Source organism: Oryzias latipes, chromosome 22 (assembly GCF_053564925.1).
Source record: "Oryzias latipes strain Hd-rR chromosome 22, Olatipes_Hd-rR_3.1".
In the NCBI taxonomy this organism is placed as follows: Eukaryota; Metazoa; Chordata; class Actinopteri; order Beloniformes; family Adrianichthyidae; genus Oryzias; species Oryzias latipes.
The window spans coordinates 4,865,117-4,887,248 of NC_136258.1; the positions used below are offsets into that span (position 1 = coordinate 4,865,117).

Sequence of the window (22,132 nt, forward strand, 5' to 3'; positions counted from 1 at the left end):
AAAATATTGGAATTAGAAGTTGTAGATTTTGAATGGCGTGCGCGTGGCAAGCTAGCAAAGTGGCACACTGTTATAACTCCTATGTTTTTCAAAGGACTACTGTGAAATTTGAATGCATGCAATGATGCCTGAAACTGCATACATTGAAAAACACTGGATATGGACATATAAGGAATGTGGGCGTGGTTAGCATAAAACCGCTGTTGCTAACGACGACAAAAAGTTTACTTTTACCGATATGTCCGAAACTGACGTCAATCTGTTCGTCCTCTTGAGGGGACCAAAACATAACATGGTTGCTATGGAGATAAAAACAACAGAAAAGCCGCCATTTTGAAAAAGTGTTTTTTATTTGCTAACTTATAACGTATAGCTCTCACCAATAGAGGAATGTGTTTTTCTGAGTCAGTTGATGATGCTGCTCGCTATGCTAGCACTTTTAGCCACATTAGCATAGCTAGCAGAGTTAGCATTATTAGCATTTTAGGTAATGTGTTTTTCTGAGTCAGTTAATGATGCTGATTACTATGCTAGCATTTTAGCCATATTAGCATAGTTAGCATAATTCGAATTTTGAACAATGTGTTTTTCTGAGAGAGTTGATGATGCTGATCGCAATGCTAGCACTTTAAGCCACATTAGCATAGCTAGCATAGTTAGCATAATTAGCAAATGCAGCCTTGACTAGCTTTTAATTTGTAGGCTGGTAGGGCGGTGAGGTAGGCGTTGGTGAGTAGAGTTGGGCGTGGAAGGCGGGTTGCGTCTGCGGGCCATACAACGCCGCTTGCGGCTTTAATTATGGCCCGCAGCAGTCATAGACTGCAAGGACCATATTGTAACTGGTACGAGGGTCGAACACTCAAAAAGTCCAAAACGTCAAAAAAACGCGTCAAAACGCCAAAAAATGGGGTCAAAAGTCGCCCAAAGCACACAACGAGACGACAATTGTGTAACGCAACAAAAATAGACACACACACGCACAACACCCCCGCACAAACGACAAATTTGTAGTCGCAAAAATGACAACAAAAACACGAAAAAGCCCCAAAAAGCCCTCAAAAGACGGGTTTAAAGCCAAAAAGACATGCCCAGCCTATAGTAAAAGACAGGCCGCATTGAAATACATAGGAAATCCTAACCGCAAAAACTTCTATATTGTTTCTGCTTTGTTTCATTATTATTATTATTATGGCCCGCAGCACTCACAGAGTGCAAGGACCATATTGTAACTGGTACGAGGGTCGAACACTCAAAAAGTCCAAAACGTCAAAAAAATGCGTCAAAACGCCAAAAAATGGGGTCAAAAGTCGACCAAAGCACAAAACAACACGACAATTGTGTAACGCAACAAAAATACACACACACACGCACAACACCAACGCAAAAACGTAAAAACTGTAGTCGCAAAAATGACGACAAAAACACAAAAAAGCCCCAAAAAGCCCTCAAAAGACAGGTTTAAAGCCAAAAAGACATGCCCAGCCTATAGTAAAAGACAGGCCGCATTGAAATACATAGGCCACCTGACTGCAAAAACTTCTATATTGTTTCTGCTTCGTTTCATTATTATTATTATTATTATTATTATTCTTCTTGCACACTAACGGCGTCTTTGAGCTTAATTTTGACCCCCGCCACATACCCGAAAACTCACCAAAATTGGCACACATCTGGGATAAATTGAAAATGAATTTTCGACAAAGAGAACGTCACCCCCCCGAAGTCGATGACATCACAACGAGCGTTCCCGTAAAAAAAATGAATGGGCCGAAAATCGCTTATGGGGCCAAAAAAAAATATTTCGGAATACAGTTACGAAACCAAAACACGCGTGTTGGAGATATCCCAAAGAAGTTATGAAATCATTATGGGATGGCCACACGACCTACGGCTTGGCGGCCATTTTGTGGCGAACTCAGAGAAATAGCGATTTTCGTGTTTTTTGACAATATGGGAAAATGACACTTTTGTTCAAGCGATTTTCACGAAATTTCATACACATGCCACAAACACGATTCTACAACTACCAAAGAATTTTTGTTGACCTTTGACCTTGGGAAGGGGCGGCCATCTTGAATTTTCAAAAAAAAGCACCTTTAGTAACGGATACAAACGAAAACTCGTCCTAGGGATTTTTATCAATCTTCTTGAAACTTCTCGGGCATCAATGGCAAGCTACTGTGGACAAAATGTTGGAATTAGAAGTTGTAGAATTTGAAACGCGTGCCCGTGGCGAATTCGCAACCGTCGCCATTTTAGCTAGCTCGCACATATTTTGTCGGAATAGCCTGAAACTGAAATATGCGATACCCTGTCCCACACTGAACAAAACGATGTCACATACGACAAAATCCATAAAGGAATGTGGCCGTGGTAAACAAAAAACCGTCGCAAAAAAAAGTGCTGACTCGGCAAAAAAAATTTTTTTTGGATTTTATTTTTAAGAATCGGCTAACGAAACTCAGATAACTTTGTCGGGTATATCCAAAGAAAGTTTTGAAATCATTACGTGATGGCGACACGACCTACGGTTTGGCGGCCATTTTTTGCCAAAATCTGCCATTTTGCGTTTTTCGCGTTTTTACACAATATGGAAAAATGAACTTTTTTTCGAGCGATTTTCACGAAATTTGACTCGCATGTCCCTAGCGTAAGTTTACAATCACCTTTGGAGTTTCGTCGACCTTTGACCTCGGGAAAAGGCGGCCATCTTGAATTTTCTATAAAAAACACCTTTACCACCAGATTCAAACGTAAACTTGTCGTTGGAATTTTTATCGATCGTCTCAACACTTTTTGGGCATCAATGGCAAGCTACTGTGGAAAAAATGTTGGAATTAGAAGTTGTAGATTTTGAATGGCGTGCGCGTGGCGAGCTAGCAAAGTGGCGCACTGTTATAACTCCCATGCATTTCAATACAATACAGTGAAAATTGAATGCATGCATAAATGCCTGAAACAGAATACATTGAAAAACACTGGATATGGACATATAAGGAATGTGGGCGTGGTTAGCATAAAACCCCTGTTGCTAAGGACAACAAAAAGTTTACTTTTACCGATTTGTCCGAAACTGACGTCAATCTGTTCGTCTTCTCAAGGGGAACAAAACATAAAATGGTTGCTATGGAGATAAAATCAACAAAAAAGCCGCCATTTTGGAAAAAGTGGGTTTTTTATCAACTTATGGCATATAGCTCTCACCAATGGAGGAATGTGTTTTTCTGAGTCAGTTGATGATGCCGATCGCTATGCTAGCACTTTTAGCCACTTTAGCATAGCTAGCATAGTTAGCATAATTAGCATTTTAGGCAATGTGTTTTTCTGAGTCAGTTGATGATGCTGATCGCAATGCTAGCACTTTTAGCCACATTAGCATAGCTAGCATAGTTAGCATAATTAGCATTTTTAGTAATGTGTTTTTCTGAGTAAGTTGATGATGCTGATCGCTATGCTAGCACTTTTAGCCACATTAGCATAGCTAGCATAGTTAGCATAATTAGCATTTTAGGTAATGTGTTTTTCTGAGTCAGTTGATGATGCTGATCGCTATGCTAGCACTTTTAGCCACATTAGCATAGCTAGCATAGTTTCATAATTAGCATTTTAGGTAATGTGTTTTTCTGAGTCAATTGATGATGCTGATCGCTATGCTAACACTTTTAGCCACATTAGCATAGTTAGCATAGTTAGCATAATTAGCATTTTAGGTAATGTGTTTTTCTGAGTCAGTTGATGATTCTGATCGCTATGCTAGCACTTTTAGCCACATTAGCATAGCTAGCATAGTTAGCATAATTAGCATTTTTAATAATCTGTTTTCCTGAGTCAGTTGATTATGCTGATCGCAATGCTAGCACTTTTGGCCAAATCAGCATAGCTAGCATAGTTAGCATAATTAGCAAAAGCCGTTTTGACTAGCCTTTATCAAAAGTGGGCAGTGAGGGAGGCGGTGGTGCGTAGAGTTGGGCGTGGAAGGCGGGTTGCGTCTGCGGGCCATACAACGCCGCTTGCGGCTTTAATTATTATTATTATTCTTGTCCTATAACGGCGTCTTTGAGCTTAATTTTGACCCCCGCCACATACCCGAAAACTCACCAAAATTGGCACACACCTGGGATAAATTGAAAATGAATTTTTGGCAAAGAGAACGCCACCCCCCCGAAGTCGATGACATCACGGCGAGCGTTCCCGTAAAAAAAATGAATGGGCCGAAAATCGCTTATGGGGCCAAAAAAAAATATTTTGAAATACAGTTACAAAACCAAAACACGCGTGTTGGAGATATCCCAAAGAAGTTATAAAATCATTATGGGATGGCCACACGACCTACGGCTTGGCGGCCATTTTGTGGCGAACTCAGAGAAATGGCGATTTTCGTGTTTTTTCACAACATGGGAAAACGACACTTTTGTTCAAGCGATTTTCACGAAATCGGACACACATGCCACGACCTTGATTCTACAATAACCAAAGAAGTTTCGTTGACCTTTGACCGTGGGAAGGGGCGGCCATCTTGAATTTTCATAAAAAAGCACATTTAGTAACGGATACAAACGAAAACTCGTCCTAGGGATTTTTATCGATCTTTTTGAAACTTCTCGGGCATCAATGGCAAGCTACTGTGGACAAAATGTTGGAATTAGAAGTTGTAGAATTTGAAACGCGTGCGCGTGGCTAATTCGCAACCGTCGCCATTTTAGCTAGCTCGCACATATTTTATCGGAATAGCCTGAAACTGAAATATGCGATACCCTGGCCCACACTGAACAAAACGATGTCACATAAGACAAAATCGATAAAGGAATGTGGCCGTGGTAAACAAAAAACGATCGCAAAAAAAAGTGCTGACTCGGCAAAAACAAAAAAATTCGGATTTTATTTTTAAGAATCGGCTAACGAAACCCAGATAACTTTGTCGGGTATATCCAAAGAAAGTTTTGAAATAATTACGTGATGGCGACACGATCTACGGTTTGGCGGCCATTTTGTGCCAAAATCGGCCATTTTGCGTTTTTCGCGATTTTACACAATATGGAAAAATGAACTTTTTTTCGAGCGATTTTCACAAAATTTGACGCGCATGTCCGTAGCATAAGTCTACAATTACCTCTGGAGTTTCGTCGACCTTTGACCTCGGGAAAAAGCGGCCATCTTGAATTTTCTATAAAAAACACCTTTGCCACTGGATTCAAACGTAAACTTGTCTATGGAATTTTTATCGATCGTCTCGAAACTTTTTGGGCATCAATGGCAAGCTACTGTGGAAAAAATGTTGGAATTAGAAGTTGTAGATTTTGAACGGCGTGCGCGTGGCAAGCTAGCAAAGTGGCGCACTGTTATAACTCCCATGCATTTCAATACAATACAGTGAAAATTGAATGCATGCATTCATGCCTGAAACTGAATACATTGAAAAACACTGGTTCTGGACATATAAGGAATGTGGGCGTGGTTAGCATAAAACCACTGTTGCTAAGGACGACAAAAAGTTTACTTTTACCGATTTGTCCGAAACTGACGTCAATCTGTTCGTCTTCTCAAGGGGAACATAACATAAAATGGTTGCTATGGAGATAAAATAAACAAAAAAGCCGCCATTTTGGAAAAAGTGGGTTTTTTATCAACTTATGGCATATAGCTCTTACCAATGGAGGAATGTGTTTTTCTGAGTCAGTTGATGATGCCGATCGCTATGCTAGCACTTTTAGCCACATTAGCATAGCTAGCATAGTTAGCATAATTAGCATTTTAGGCAATGTGTTTTTCTGAGTCAGTTGATGATGCTGATCGCAATGCTAGCACTTTTAGCCACATTAGCATAGCTAGCATAGTTAGCATAATTAGCATTTTTAGTAATGTGTTTTTCTGAGTCAGTTGATGATGCTGATCGCAATGCTAGCACTTTTAGCCACATTAGCATAGCTAGCATAGTTAGCATAATTAGCATTTTAGATAATGTGTTTTTCTGAGTCAGTTAATGATGCTGATCACAATGCTAGCACTTTTAGCCACATTAGCATAGCTAGCATAGTTACCATAATTAGCATTTTAGGTAATGTGTTTTTCTGAGTCAGTTGATGATGCTGATCGCTATGCTAGCACTTTTAGCCACATTAGCATAGCTAGCATAGTTAGCATAATTAGCATATGCAGTTTTGACTAGCCTTCATCAAAAGTGGGGGCTGAGGGCGGTGAGGGCGGTGAGGGCGGTGGTGCGTAGAGTTGGGCGTGGAAGTCGGGTTGCGTCTGCGGGCCATACAACGCCGCTTGCGGCTTTAATTATTATTATTGTTTCTAACGGCGTCTTTGAGCTCAAATTTGACCCCCGCCACATACCCGAAAACTCACCAAAATTGGCACACACCTGGGATAAATTGAAAATGAATTTTCGGCAGAGAGAACGTCACCCCCCCAAAGTCGATGACATCACAGCGAGCGTTACCGTAAAAAAAATGAATGGGCCGAAAATCGCTTATGGGGCCAAAAAAAAATATTTTGAAATACAGGTATGAAACCAAAGCACGCGTGTTGGAGATATCCCAAAGAAGTTATAAAATCATTATGGGATGGCCACACGACTAACGGCTTGGCGGCCATTTTGTGGCGAACACAGAGAAATGGCGATTTTCGTGTTTTTTGACAATATGGGAAAACGACACTTTTGTTTGAGCGATTTTCACGAAATCGGACACGCATGCCACGACCTTGATTATACAATAACCAAAGAAGTTTCGTTGACCTTTGACCTTGGGAAGGGGCGGCCATCTTGAATTTTCATAAAAAAGCACCTTTAGTAACTGATACAAACGAAAACTCGTCCTAGGGATTTTTATCGATCTTTTTGAAACTTCTCGGGCATCAATGGCAAGCTACTGTGGACAAAATGTTGGAATTAGAAGTTGTAGAATTTGAAATGTGTGCGCGTGGCGAATTCGCAACCGTCGCCATTTTAGCTAGCTCGCACATATTTTATCGGAATAGCCTGAAACTGAAATATGCGATACCCTGGCCCACACTGAACAAAACGATGTCACATACAACAAAATCGATAAAGGAATGTGGCCGTGGTAATCAAAAAACGATCGCAAAAAAAAGTGCTGACTCGGCAAAAAGAAAAAAAATTCGGATTTTTTTTTTAAGAATCGACTAACGAAACCCAGATACCTTTGTCGGGTAAATCCAAACAAAGTTTTGAAATCATTACGTGATGGCGACACGACCTACCGTTTGGCGGCCATTTTGTGCCAAAATCGGCCATTTTGAGTTTTTCGCGTTTTTACACAACATGGAAAAAGGAACTTTTTTTTGAGCGATTTTCACGAAATTTGACTCGCATGTCCGTAGCATAAGTCTACATTTACCTCTGGAGTTTCGTCAACCTTTGACCTCGGGAAAAGGCGGCCATCTTGAATTTTCTATAAAAAATACCTTTGCCACTGGATTCAAACGTAAACTTGTCGTTGGAATTTTTATCGATCGTCTCGAAACTTTTTAGGCATCAATGGCAAGCTACTGTGGAAAAAATGTTGGAATTAGAAGTTGTAGATTTTGAACGGCGTGCGCGTGGCAAGCTAGCAAAGTGGCGCACTGTTATAACTCCCATGCATTTCAATACTAAACAGTGAAAATTGAATGCATGCATTAATGCCTGAAACTGAATACATTGAAAAACACTGGATATGGACATATAAGGAATGTGGGCGTGGTTAGCATAAAACCACTGTTGCTAAGGACGACAAAAAGTTTACTTTTACCGATTTGTCCAAAACTGACGTCAATCTGTTCGTCTTCTCAAGGGGACCAAAACATAAAATGGTTGCTATGGAGATAAAATAAACAAAAAAGCCGCCATTTTGGAAAAAGTGGTTTTTTTATCAACTTATGGCTTATAGCTCTCACCAATGGAGGAATGTGTTTTTCTGAGTCAGTTGATGATGCTGATCGCTATGCTAGCACTTTTAGCCACATTAGCATAGCTAGCATAGTTAGCATAATTAGCATTTTAGGTAATGTGTTTTTCTGAGTCAGTTGATGATGCTGATCGCTATGCTAGCACTTTTAGCCACATTAGCATAGCTAGCATGGCATAATTAGCATTTTAGGTAATGTGTTTTTCTGAGTCAGTTGATGATGCTGATCCCTATGCTAGCACTATTAGCCACATTAGCATAGCTAGCATAGTTAGCATAAGAAGCATTTTAGGTAATGTGTTTTTCTGAGTCAGTTGATGATGCTGATCCCTATGCTAGCACTATTAGCCACATTAGCATAGCTAGCATAGTTAGCATAAGAAGCATTTTAGGTAATGTGTTTTTCTGAGTCAGTTGATGATGCTGATCGCTATGCTAGCACTTTTAGCCACATTAGCATAGCTAACATAGTTAGCATAATTAGCATATGCAGTTTTGACTAGCCTTCATCAAAAGTGGGCGGTGAAGGCGATGAGGGCGGTGGTGCGTAGAGTTGGGCGTGGAAGGCGTGGAAGGCGGGTTGCGTCTGCGGGCCATACAACGCCGCTTGCGGCTTTAATGTTACACATTGTGTTTTCATATTTTAATGGAATGTGTATTATTTTGTATGACAGAGTACTAGGGCCCACTAAGGAAAAAAGGATAAAGTCATAAATTTATGAGGCTGGTTCTTTCTGCAGAAAAGCAACATATTCTTTTTACAGTTTTGATAGTTATGAAAATGTGATACTTCATATTCTGGCACATCAGCATGTCTTCGTTTATGAAACCATACTGAGGTACAATTTCACGAAATGCCCCACATCTGTCATTTTAACAACTGTCCTCCTTTAAAACAACTGGTTACAATATTATGACTTGTCTTTTTTTCCCTCTGTGGCCCTAATATTCTATCATATTATATATAGCCTTATAGTCAATGGGAAACTGTAAATTATCTAATGATAGCAACATCATCTAAAACTCATTATTTATCCAGAATGATTGAAATTAATGATCACAAACGTTTAAATAATGACAGCGGGTCTTGTTATATGTGATAACAATGTATAGTGAGCAACGAAATAACTATTGGTTTCCATTTGTGGCGACTGCTGACTGACATTAGGGATCAGATTAAATAGATCCTGGAATTTAGCCTGGTCTGGAGCAGGCTAGCTCCACAGAATAAATCTCCATGGTAACTTATACCAGAACATATCCTCCTGCCCCCTATCCAGCTTTAGTGCAACCGGATTGGGGATCAATTGAGCCAGGATCACCAAGATATCCTGGCTTAATCCCTTATCCTATTTTTGTGCAACAGGCCCCTGGGGGGTATTCCAGAAAGCAGGTTATGCTAGCTCCCACGGTAAATTTGAGGCTAAGGAAGTTGACAACCTCAGCTTTCGGTTCCAGAAATGGAGATATGTTTCAGGGTAGGTCAAGTTGCCATAGTAACTCATGCTCTGAACATCAGTTAAATTTATTCAACTTAATTTCTTACGTCTATAAAACTCAATTATTGTTTATACAACTCAAATTTACATATTTATCTAACCAAATGTCACATTACTCCAATTCAATTAATCTTTTCTCCATCTTAATTAATTATAATTCTTGAAATCTCATATGTCTAAGTTTGAGCCTGCAGATATGCTCATTTGTATAAAAATAAAAAGCACATAACAATATGCACATAGTGCATAAATTCATTTAGGACTTTGCCATCGTCAAAAACCCACACTTAAACCCAAATCCGTCCAGACAGGCAAAGGGAATGATATCCCACAATCCCTTGCGGTGCCGATCTAACGGCAGCACCAAAGTTACACCTAATTAATTGAATTAATTTGAATGAAAGTAAAATAACTGTATGATACTGTCTGATGATGCAGTAATAAGATATCTTATCACAACTTTGCAGATGATACTCAGATCTATGTGTCACTGACAACAGGTGAATATGGGCCGGTGGATTCACTCAGCCACTGCCTCCAACAGATCAGTGCGTGGATGTAGAACAACTTTCTCCAGCTAAACTCAAACAAGACCGAAGTTATTATTTTTGGCCCACAGAAACATAGAGAAAGTATCAGCAACTACCTTCATTCTCTGTCTCTAAAACCCTCAATCAAGTCAGAAATCTAGGGGTAATCATGGACTCTGACCTGAACTTTAACAGCCATATCAAGTCAGTAACATCAGCAGCATTTTACCATCTGAAAAACATTGCCAAAATCAAAAACATAGTGTCAAAGCCAGACCTGGAGATAGTTATTCATGCATTTGTCTCCAGTAGGTTAGACTACTGTAACGGCCTGCTCACCGGCCTCTCCAAACGAGCTGTAAAACAGCTTCAGTACATCCAGAATGCTGCTGCTCGAGTCCTGACCAGAACCAGGAAGTATGATCACATTAGTCCTGTGCTCAGGTCTCTGCACTGGCTCCCTGTACCTCAAAGAATAGACTTCAAAGCAGCTCTGCTTGTGTACAAGTCTCTCCATGGCCGAGCACCAAAGTACATCTCTGACATGTTAGTGCCATATGAACCATCTCGTACTCTGAGGACCTCAGGGACCGGCCTCCTGTTGATTCCCAGAGTCAGAACTAAACAAGGGGAATCAGCGTTTTAATATTCTGCAGCTAAAATCTGGAACAGCCTCCCTGAAGGCGTAAGACAGGCCTCTTCTGTGTTCATGTTCAAATCTAGACTTAAAACATATCTGTTCAGCCGTGTATATGACTGAAAGGTCCTATCTGCACCTTTCTTTCCTTCCTTTCTTTATTTTTAAATCAATTTTCAAATTTTTCCTTTTCTTTTAAAGTAAATTTTACGTTGATTATTTCTATGATGTATTGTGATTTTAATGCATTTTTCTGTTTTGTGAAGCACCTTGAATTACTTTGTGTACGAATTGTGCTATACAAACAAACTTGCCTTGCCTTGATAACTACGTGTTATTTTTAAGCTGAAATGATTTATCTTAAGTGAAGCAAATAATTAAGTTAGATCAATGTAAAAAGTTTATTTTTCCAGCATCCATATGTGGTCTTGTCACCCTCTCATGGTGTTAAAAGTATTATCTGAACTTCTTCGTCCACTAAATCATCTTCAAATGGACACGCCATGCTGCTTCACCTCTCTGAAAACAAACTAACCTTCAACTAAACCTGCTCCAGACCAGGTTATGTTCAGAGCATGAGTTGCCATGGCAACTTGACCTACCCTGAAACATACCTCCATTTCTGGAACTGAAAGCTGAGGTTATCAACTTCCTTAGCCTCAAACTTACCGGGGGAGCTAGCATAACCTGCTTTCTGGAATACCCCCCTGTTTATTTGTGTGTTGCACTTTAGTGTTGTGTTTTAGTATTTTGTATTAGAACTAGTATTAGTATTACTAAACTAAACAGACTAAAACAAACTGGACATTCCTGCCCTTACACCCTCTTTCACAGTAAGGAAAAACTACTAAAACAAACAGATTCTAGAAACAAACAAGAAGAGACCTCAGGGGTGTCCACAAAAAGGAGAGATCCTCTCCCAGGACGGACAGGTGAAGTACCAGATCTCTTAGAGAATAATTATCTTATCTAACTCTACAGCTACATGTTTAAATAATCCAGCAGATGGGCTTCATCCAGATGAGTTGGGGGACGGCTGGGAGCGTGAGATGAGACAGAGGCAGGGTCTACAACCAAGTGTAAGAGCAGGGTCGGGTCGGGTCGGGTCGGGTCAGGTCGAAGATGGGTTAAGATGAAGCCAGGATCTGGAGCAGCCTACTGGCAACTCATTGTTATTAAGTTTATTATATAGCAGTAATTGAGCACAGAGAGAGATGCAGAGCTTTATATGTGATTGAGTGAGAGTTTGACGTGAAATTTATAGCAGCTGTGAATGGAAATATTCAAGATGAATTTCCTTAATTGTCATTGCTACAAGTATAAGTACAGGTACAATGAAATTACTCTTTTCCTAGATGGAGGGAAAGCAAACAAACACATGACAGAAAACAGCGGTGGTAAAAAAGAAAAGTGCATTTGCACTCTGCTCTTGTGGTTGAAGAGTTTTGGTGTAGAAAAGAAACACAACAGAAAAAAAGCACAGTACAAAACAGTTAGATGTTTGGCTCCAAACTGTAAAATGTTGCAGCCTCCCCATGCCTGCGACCTTTTCCGGGGCTGCAGCCATGGGGAGGTGCTGCCCCCTCCAGACATGCACAGGAGGAGCTGGTATACAGAAGCCAAGAGTGGCATGAGCATTCTACATTCAACATACAAACTGCATTTCACTTTCTGTGGAAACAGATAGGACTTAACCCTTGTGCTATCCTAGGCACTTTAGCATTGGGAGTTGGGTCATCTAGACCCACTAGACAGAGCTCTGAACCTTTTTTCTTCAATGATTTGTGATCTTCACTGGTGTCCATGGATTACATGAAATCTTTCCACCTTTATCCACCTTTGTCATGGTAGGGAGAACACGTCAATGGAAGGGTGGGGTCATAGGATATAGATAGATAGATAGATAGATAGATAGATAGATAGATAGATAGATAGATAGATAGATAGATAGATAGATAGATAGATAGATAGATAGATAGATAGATAGATAGATAGATAGATAGATAGATAGATAGATAGATAGATAGATAGATAGATAGATAGATAGATAGATAGATGACTTTATTAATCCCACAATGGGGAAATTTCATTTCTGTGGCAGCAACAAGACATTCAGAAATAATCTATATAATATAACATCAATAAAGGACATCACAAATGACATTTATATGAGATCATTAAAAATATGACTAAAATTATTATGAAAAATTATTATCAAAAATGAGATTCTTATTAAATAGAGAAATAAATATTAAATAAATACAGCTGCAAAAGTGTAAAAAAACATGCGGTCTGCAATACATGTAAACTGTAAAAAAACATTACAAATTTTTTCAAAATACAGAAATAACTAATGAAGTTCACACCAAAAACAAAAACAAACAACTGTTCAGGAACAAAAAACAATTTAAAATTGAAAAACAACAACTACAACAAAAGTAAATGAATCAATGACTAAACAGAAAAACACCCCTGGGACCGTGGAGTGTCACTTTGACACGGTGTTGTACAGTCTGATGGCTGTGGGGAGGAATGACCTGCGGTAGCGCTCCTTCTTACACTGAGGGTGCAACAGTCTTGTGCTGAAGGAGCTGGTCAGCGCCTCTACAGTTTGGTGCAGGGGGTGGGAGGGGTTATCCATGATGGATGTCAGCTTAGCTAACATCCTCCTGTCCGCCACCTCCTCGATGGACTCAAGTGTGCAGCCCAGGACAGAGCCGGCCCTCCTAACCAGTTTGTTAAGCCTCTTCAAGTCTCTGCCTGCACTGCCCCCCGCCCAGCACACAACTCCATAAAGGACCACTGAGGCCACCACAGTGTCGTAAAAGGTCCTCAGCAGCTGTCTGCACTCGCCAAAGGACCTCAGTCTCCTCAGCAGGTGAAGGCGACTCTGGCCCCTCCTGTACAGAGCATCCGTGTTGTTGGACCAGTCCAGTCTGTTGTTCAGGTGAACACCCAGATATTTAAATGTGTCCACGACCTCAATGTCTGAACCCTGGATGTTCACCGGTGACTGTGATGGTGAGGACCTCTTGAAGTCCAGGATCAGCTGCTTTGTCTTGCTGGTGTTAAGCAGCAGGTGGTTAACTTCACACCAGCTAACAAAGTCGGAGATGACCCCCCTGTCCTCCTGCTCATCCCCCCCCCTGATACACAGCCCACAATGGCACTGTCATCTGAGAACTTCTGCAGATGACAGTGGTGGGAGTTGTTGGTGAAGTCTGATGTGTACAGGGTAAACAGGAATGGGGAGAGCACAGTCCCTTGAGGTGCCCCCGTGCTGCAGACCACCACATCAGACACACAGTCACGCAGCCTCACAAACTGTGGCCTGTCTGTGAGGTAGTTGATGGTCCAAGCAACCAGATGTTGGTCCACACCTGCAACCTCCAGCTTCCTCCTCAGCAGTGATGGCTGAATTGTGTTGAAAGCACTGGAGAAATCAAAAAACATGACTCTCACAGTGCTCCCAGGGGCCTCCAGGTGAGACAGGGCCCGATGCTGCAGGTAGATGATGGCGTCATCCACCCCGATGCCTGGTCGATATGCAAACTGCAGCGGGTCCAGTGCTGAGCTCACCTGAGTGCGGAGATGGCTGAGGATGATCCTCTCCATAGCCTTCATCAGGTGGGAAGTCAAGGCGACAGGTCTGAAGTGGTTCGGTTCCGTAGGACGAGGTACCTTTGGAACCGGAACCAGGCAGGAAGTCCTCCAGAGGACTGGTACCTTCTCCAGTCTGAGGCTCATATTAAATATGAACAGCATCACCACACAGAGCTGGTCTGCACACTCCCTGAGGAGCCTGGAGCTGAAGTTGTCAGGGCATGTTGCCTTCCTGGCCTTTGTTCTCCTTAACTCCATCCTAACCTGATTTAGGGTGAGGCAGAGGGGGGTTGGAGGATGGGTGGGCAGTGGCTGGTCTGGTGCTGTGAGTCGTTGGGGGGGTCCCTTTGCTTCTGTTGGAAGAAGGGGAGAGTGGACTGTTTGGTGCTGAGGTGGTAACAGCTGCAGCTGGGAGGAGACGCCTGAGCTGGAAAGGTGTGAAGAGGGGGCCGAGTGGGTGGAGACTGGGGGCTGGGCAGAATCAAATCTGTTGAAGAACAGGTTCAGTTCATTTGCCCAGGTTGGTCACCTGTGACCTGGCGACCATTTCCAGCCTCAGCATGTCCTGAGATGGGTTTCAGACCCCTCCACACATCACAGATGTTTTTCTGTTCCAGGCGCTGCTCCAGCTTCTTCCTGTAGCAGTCCTTGCACTTCCTGATCTTATATTTCAGGTCCCTCTGTACTCTGCGTAGCTCCTCCTTGTCCCCAGAGAGGATAGCACAAGGGTTAAGAAAGGTCAGAGCCCTCCGCTCAGAGGAGACAGATAAGATCCAATTCATTCTGGCATCAACAGATCAGCATTTATATCTGCTGGTTGTGTTCTTGACTGGTCTAAAAGTCCTTTGAGGTGATTTCTATGATGAGGTTGTGGGCAGTTTAAATCTAGTCTCCTCTCTATTCAGACAGAGAGTTGCTCCAAGTTGGCATCCGTTTTAGCACAAATTCAAGGATCTCCAGCACTGTAAAGTGTTTTCGATCGGCTTGTGAAAGTCTGTCGGTGTGAGTCTCTCCACAAAGCTCCAGCATAGTGCATATTTCCAATAGCGATGAATCTGATTATCAAAAGTCTGACATCTCCTACGTCCTCCACCGACTGTTGGGACAGACACACCAACCTCCACTTTCCCCGTGGACTGTTGGTGTGTCCAGCTGCATAAACTCCTTATGGGCAGGAGGGGTCTGCTTTACCGTTCCTTAGCGTGCAAAAATGTTGTGAATCGTTTTTAAAGATCAGCTTCTTGAATTTGTTTTCAGTGACAAATGCAGAAAACTGCACAAGAATGAAAAATGCAGGGGAAGACCACACAAAAAGAGAGAAGAGCACAGCAAGTACAGCATCATATTTTTGATACTATGCTATGGTGGTCAATATATCGGCAGAATCTGTGCTTGAAACAGGTTGATGCACTGATAGCTCCGCCCCCAGAGGCTGAAAATGCTGCACTTTGCCCCTCTGCATTCAGCACCAATTGGACATGATTGAAATCAGAAAGTGTTCTCATCTGTTGTGTTAGAGTAGAGCAGGGGTGTCAAACTCAAATTCACAGTGGGCCAAAATTAAGCAGTGAAGAAAAGTCACGGGCCAAAAACTCAACATTTATTGAAAAATTAACTGCAATTGATATGCAATACTTAACCTTTTCATAAGGTGTCTTTTTATGTTATATCAGTGGTTCTCAAACTTTTTCTCTTGTTCTCCCCTTTGGAGGAGGAAAAATGTTCATCCCCCCTCCCACCGGGAAAAAAAACTGTCAAAATAAGCCAAATGTGTTCTACTTTAATACCACAGACGTTCATGCTGCTAGAGACTAGAAAAAAAAAGAATCATTCATGTTGTAAGAACAATAACATTGAACCACTCTAAAAAGAGAATTTGGGCTGTAGTTGGAAAGATGCACTTTTTTACATTGATCTAACTTAATTATTTAGGTTGGTGAAAATAAATCATTTTTTGGAGTTCATTCAACTTAAAAAATAACACGTAGATGTCTGACATCGTTATTTCACTTTCAATCAACTTAATTAAATTAAGTTGGTGTAACTTTGGTGTGAAGTTGTCAATGCGTCATGATGTCATAATGTAAGGAACCCAAGTCATTTTGGGATACCATTTTCTTTGCCTATCTGGGCAGATTGCGGTTTAAGTGTGAGTTTTTGTCCATGGGTTTGGTTGTCTAACTGTTTTACTCTGTTTGATGTAGTAATTAAAAATGTTATGTTAAATTCTTTCTGCACCATGAGTTAGAGTTTGGTAGAGGATAATCACCAACCCCTTTGTGCGGTAAAACATCGAATGCCCCATATCAAGGAAATAGTTCACGACACGTGAGCTCCTACCTGGTAATGCAGGACAATGCTGGGTCAGTCATGTCTTTGATTTTAAAATTCCAAGGCCCATTGGTTGAAACTTTAGCAAAATGTGTCAATATAACCCTTTTGCAATCCTAGGCACATTAACATTGGGAGTAGGGTCATCTAGACCCACTAGACCAGGGGTCACCAACCCTGTGCCCGCGGGTGCACCCCTTGTGGCGCCCCTTTTTTTTTTTTTAATTGAAGCAAATATTCAACAATCACGGCATGTCTGTCAATGACAACAATATCAATTCTGAGATAAAGGTAAACAACAAAAAACATATGAAAACAAATATAATTTAAAAAAATAATAAAAATAAGGCTCTATTACAAAAGTTTAAATAGATCAAATAAATTACATAATGTCTGGGCATTCTTATGATTCATGTAATGTAAATATTTAGAAAAATAGGTTGAGACGATTGAGTAATCCATTAATGTGAGGTTTCACCTTTAAAAATTTCCAAGTATGAATAAAATGCTTTGAAATTACAATCAGTACATTCAATCAGAAAGTTCAGATTTTTATCAATTAATTCTAATCAAATTGAATAAACTTAATTCAATTAGGTGTTACCAATTGCAGTGATTCAATTAAGATACATCAACTTTTTTCTTTTTAGAGAGTGGAAAACAACCCTGATCTCTCAGACAGTCATTTTGAGCACTGTTGTCTGGGGAATATTTTAGAAAGAATCCTCGCAGAGAAGACATTTGCTCTTTGAGACATGGAATTATTGTGGTGCTGCAAGAATTATTTCTCTCTTTCTTTCCAAACATATCACCGAGAAAGGCCAGTTTCATCAGAAACTGATCATCATTAAACTTGTTGGCAATGTCATACATCCTCCTCCAAAAACACCCAGATTTCTTCATGAGGAGCCACCTGTGGAACACCACAGCTAAGTGCTTTGCTCCCATCACCTCACAAAGTGTGGAGAACAGCCGCGCTATTCAGGGGTTACAGCCACGTTAGCTCCGCACACAAGAACAAAAAGGTCTGTCCTTTATATTCGTGAACAGATCTGCCACCCACCTGTCTTCAAAGCTCATGTTGTCCATCTTTCGTTTGGCCATTTTTGTGGAGGGTGAAATTCATTTGTCCGTTGTGACTGGATGGAGCATGGCCGTCAATGACTGTCCACAGAAAAAAGGAGCGCTTCGATAGCGCACCAACACACTAGCAAAGCATTGTGGGATTTGTAGTGGTACAATATATATCACGGGGTAGCTCTAATGCACATTTGATTTGATCTTGCGGGCCATTTATAATTACAGTGCGGGCCAAACTTGGGTTTGACACATGTGGAGTAGAGGATGCAGAAGACAGGGGTAGATGGAGGAAGCTGTTTCGCTGTCGCGACTCTTGAAGGGACAGAAGAAGTTCTAATCTTGACTTTTTCCAGCATTTTTTGAAGTAAAGGAAAAACTGAGAACCAAAAATTGTTTATTTACATCTTCAAGCAAATTGTACAAACAGCAAATAATCTAGACTCAGATTATTCCAGCATCTTGGGAACAAATCAAAAGTTTTATTTAAAGTTTAAATAGATCTTCATCTTCATCACCGCTGACGTTAGCTAGGTCATTAAGATCCTGAAAGTTTGTCCTTAAGCTTTTAACTGTCTCCTTACAATCACTGAAAGATTTTTGTCATAACTGTACAACAACACAGCAGTTTTAGCTCATATTCATAAAAACATGCAGATTTAGGGAAATTCTGTTAGATTTAACAACCACTTAGTTCCTGGTGACCATGCCACAGTCAGGCCTTTAGGCTTCAACAACGTGCTCTGAGTTGGCGCAGATGACTCCAGCGTCTTCATAGTGGGCGCAGTTGTGCGTTCCCACGCCGGCATGTGTGCAGGTCAGCAGACTGGACTCTGTCCCTACACACTGAACATCGTCCAGAAGAATCCGCAGACCCCTCCCTTCACCAAACTCTGAATTCCTGGATGCTCTTAAAGCGTACCGAAATCCTAGCTGTCGACAAACCACCTCAGCATTTTTAATAGTCCACAAGTCATCGCAGACCGTCCCCCACTCCCCATTAATGTAGATCTCTACTCGTCCACGATCCTTGCCTTCTTGATCGTCATTGACCAACCTCACCGCTCCGTTGTGAAGCTCAGGAACCGCCGCTGTTCTGTGTTTTCCCTTCTTACGCTTGCCTTTCCTCTTCGTGCTTCTGGACGATCTGGTCGTGGTTGGTATCGGTGTGGTTGTAGTCAGAGATGTTCCAAGTTGATCAATGAGCTCTTGAAGCCAGTCAGAGGGCTCAGTGGGCTGTGGCTCAACCTTGTTATTTGGCAGGTCAACACCAATCAATGCTAACAAGTCAAAACACAGAAGCATTTTTGTAAGAAACCAACTAAATGAGACACATTTAAGAGGTTTTTTGGATAATCTCGGACTTGGACTTACTTTCTTGAGGTACAAATTTGATGAGATTGCTTTTAACTCTGACAGGAAGTGGGTCATAGTGACACTGTCTTGGTGGAGCGCGCCTGAAAGACAAAGAAATGAGAATACAAACATTTTTATCTATTGGAAGTCTCTGTCCTGTGTTTTATTATACACTTAACGAACAAAAAAAACAATGTGTGTTTCCAAAGTTTTTCCATAATCAAATATTTCAAGAAAAAGTATTGGTATCATGGTTGGCGATCCTGGCCTTGTAATTACTTGGTATAGGATCAATGCCCAAATTCCCAGGATGGCCCACCCTTACAGCCCACTACTGCTAGCCCACATGAAGCTCCACATTAGCACAATTGTTTGTTGGCTTTCATTTCTAAATTCTTTTGTGGAGTTTTTGCAAATAATTTTTTTTATAAGGTCCTGCTTGGGAATCTAATAATTAGGATAATTGTTCTGAATTTGTCAAATTTTCTCCACTTTTCCCTTTATTTTATTTTCTCAACACTCTTCTCCTCATCTGCTGATGCTCTCCTCACTTAGGTTTTTGCTCTTTTTTTAATGGCTTTAACCCGCTGCAGCAAAGAAGAATTTATATTTAAAGACATTTGCTTGATTTTAATAACTTTATGGAAATTCTTCCCGTAAATCAGAAACGCAAATTCCTGTTTGACATCAATTTCCTTAAAACTGACAAACAGACTCGTTATATGTCATATCGAGCCAAGGTCACCTGATTCATGGTCTGGGTCCATGTAAAAAAAAAAGGAAATCACACACGGGTGAGCAGACCTCCAACCACAATAATGATGGGGTGCTGCTAGGGGGTGGAGGGGCATAAATACCAGTCAACCTTCAAACTGAAGCTGCTGAACTCCTGCGCTTGATTGAACATGTGCATCAATGCATTTACTCCAGAGTTTAACATGTTCAAAACAAACAGGCGGGTCGCTCACCTGGATGGATCCACCACTTTATAAACGACTCCCGATCGGGCAGTGGCTCGCGGTACTCCAGTGGACATGAAGTACAACTCACCTGCACAAAAATACATTTATAAACCGGACAAAACAGACACAATAATGAATTTATTTGATTTCCCAATTTATGTATTTATTTGATGTTACTGAAAAGGACATTTTGACTTTAGTACACAAACTGAAAAACAAGACTTCAAAGGACAGTGATGGCATTGACATGAAAATAATAATAAAATTGGGAATATTTCCTGAGAGGAAGAAAAAAGCTAAAGTTATTCCTTTTTTTGAAAATGGAGACAGACATACTTTTAATAATTACAGACCAGTATCATTTCTTTCCTAATTCTCAAAAGTGTTGGAAAAGTTGTTTGTTAACAAATTAGACGGCTTCATTGAAAAAAAGAAATTGTAAAGTGAGAATCAGTTTGGGTTTCGTTCCAATAGGTCTACAGGTTTGGCTATAATGAAAATAGTTGAAGAAATTTCACCAGCAATTGACAAAAAGAAATACACAATTGGAGTTTTTATTGATTTAAAGAAGCCTTTTTAAATTATATGCATATGGGCTCAGAGGAATTGCTCTAAACTGACTCAACAGTTTTTTACAAAACAGACAACAATATGAGCAGTTTGGAGGTAATGAGTCTGATCCCATGAATATTATTTGTGGACTTCCACAAGGCTCAATTGTAGGACCTAAACTCTTTATTATATATATATATAAATGATAATTGTGATGTTTATATGTTGTTATGTTGTTATAGTTTGTTTATTGTGACAATGACACTAACATTTTCTGTTCTGGGGATAATCTGAAAACCTTAGCTGAAAGTATTGAAAAGGAAATGATAAAACTCAAAATGAGGTTTGATTACAATAAAATATTTTTGAATCAAACAAAAACAAAGTTTATGGTGTTTGGTGATGAAGAAAAAACAGAAGTGATTTTGTCCATTGACAACAGAAATATAGAAGAGGTGTCTGAATTTAATTTTTATTAGTTATGTTTAGTTCGTTTTTTATTAGTTTTTTTGAAAGCCAGAAACAGAGAATAACCAGAAGACTTAAAAAGCTTTTTATTTTTACCACAGGAGATGAAAGTCATAGGAGATTTAATTCCAAACAACGGTTTGCTCAAACAACACTACAGCAAAAGTGTTTGTCTATAGTAGGGGTAAAAATGTGGAATTCCCAGGAGAATGAGTTGAAAGGTTGTCAAAATATTATTCTATTTAAACAGTAAAGCTAAATAAATTAGATTGTACAAACTTGACTGTTGAGTTGAATGTTTGGAATGTATTTAGTGTGTTTATTTGAACTGTACATGGTGAAATTTGAGCACAGGTGAGAAATATAAAAATTATGCAAAGTTTAAAAGGGAGCAGACAATTCTAAGAAATGTATTATTCATTTCTGCTCCTTTCCAGTTGTGAAAATGTTCAATAATATAAAAACCAACATGTAAAAATATTTGACAATCAACAATGTTCATGAAAGGAACAAATAAATAAATGAAATGAAAAACTCAGGTCAATCTTTACCAGATTCATCTTCTCCAAAAGAGATGATATACGGGTAATAGTTGTTGATGAGTCCAGGGAACGCACATGTCAGCCCCATTCCCATGCAAATCTCATTATAGTTCCATGTTCCTGTGCTTGTGTCCTCCTTCAGGCTCATCAAACGTCTGCAACGCACAAAGTCCAGCATCTGTCCACTGTTTTTATGGTGCAGCAGTGATTAGACGTTTTTCATTTTATACTTTACTTAAGGATACAGTAGATTTTAGGGGTCTAACCATTCATTTTAACAACGATAGATTAGACTTGATTCAATATTTGTTGCCGTTTCAATTAACTTTCCATTTTGGTTCAATTTGGAACAATCCGATTTGATCTGATTCACTGAACTAAAAAAGATTCAGGACATCTTTAGCCCAAAGTTCAACCAGTGTGACTCAGAGATAAACACCTGGTACTGAACAGTGCAGGTTAAGTTTTTCAGATTCCTTCTATTTCTTGCAAGATAATCAAGTGTAAATTAAATATGTGTCCAAACAAACAAGTCAGCAATAATTATTTGTAAATCCGTTCACATTTTAGTTTCCTAAAGTTCAGCCCACTGTTGTTTTTCCACATCCAAAGAATCCAAAGGGAACATTCTTAGAACATTCTAGCACACTGGATGGTCACAT

At 40.2% G+C, this 22,132-nt stretch overlaps 1 protein-coding gene across 1 annotated transcript in view; it reads right to left on the bottom strand.

Moving 5' to 3' along the window:
- Positions 1-17,970: 17,970 nt before the first annotated feature.
- hhipl1 (HHIP-like 1) overlaps positions 17,971-22,132 on the bottom strand; it is a 28,994-nt gene continuing 24,832 nt past the window's right edge. The window contains exons 6-9 of the mRNA XM_023951493.1: positions 21,480-21,625; positions 19,915-19,996; positions 18,965-19,047; positions 17,971-18,870 (exon numbers count right to left, since the gene is read on the bottom strand). Coding sequence (XP_023807261.1) covers positions 18,314-18,870; positions 18,965-19,047; positions 19,915-19,996; positions 21,480-21,625 — 868 coding nt within the window. The 3' untranslated portion in view covers positions 17,971-18,313. The remainder of the gene's footprint in view (positions 18,871-18,964; positions 19,048-19,914; positions 19,997-21,479; positions 21,626-22,132) is intronic.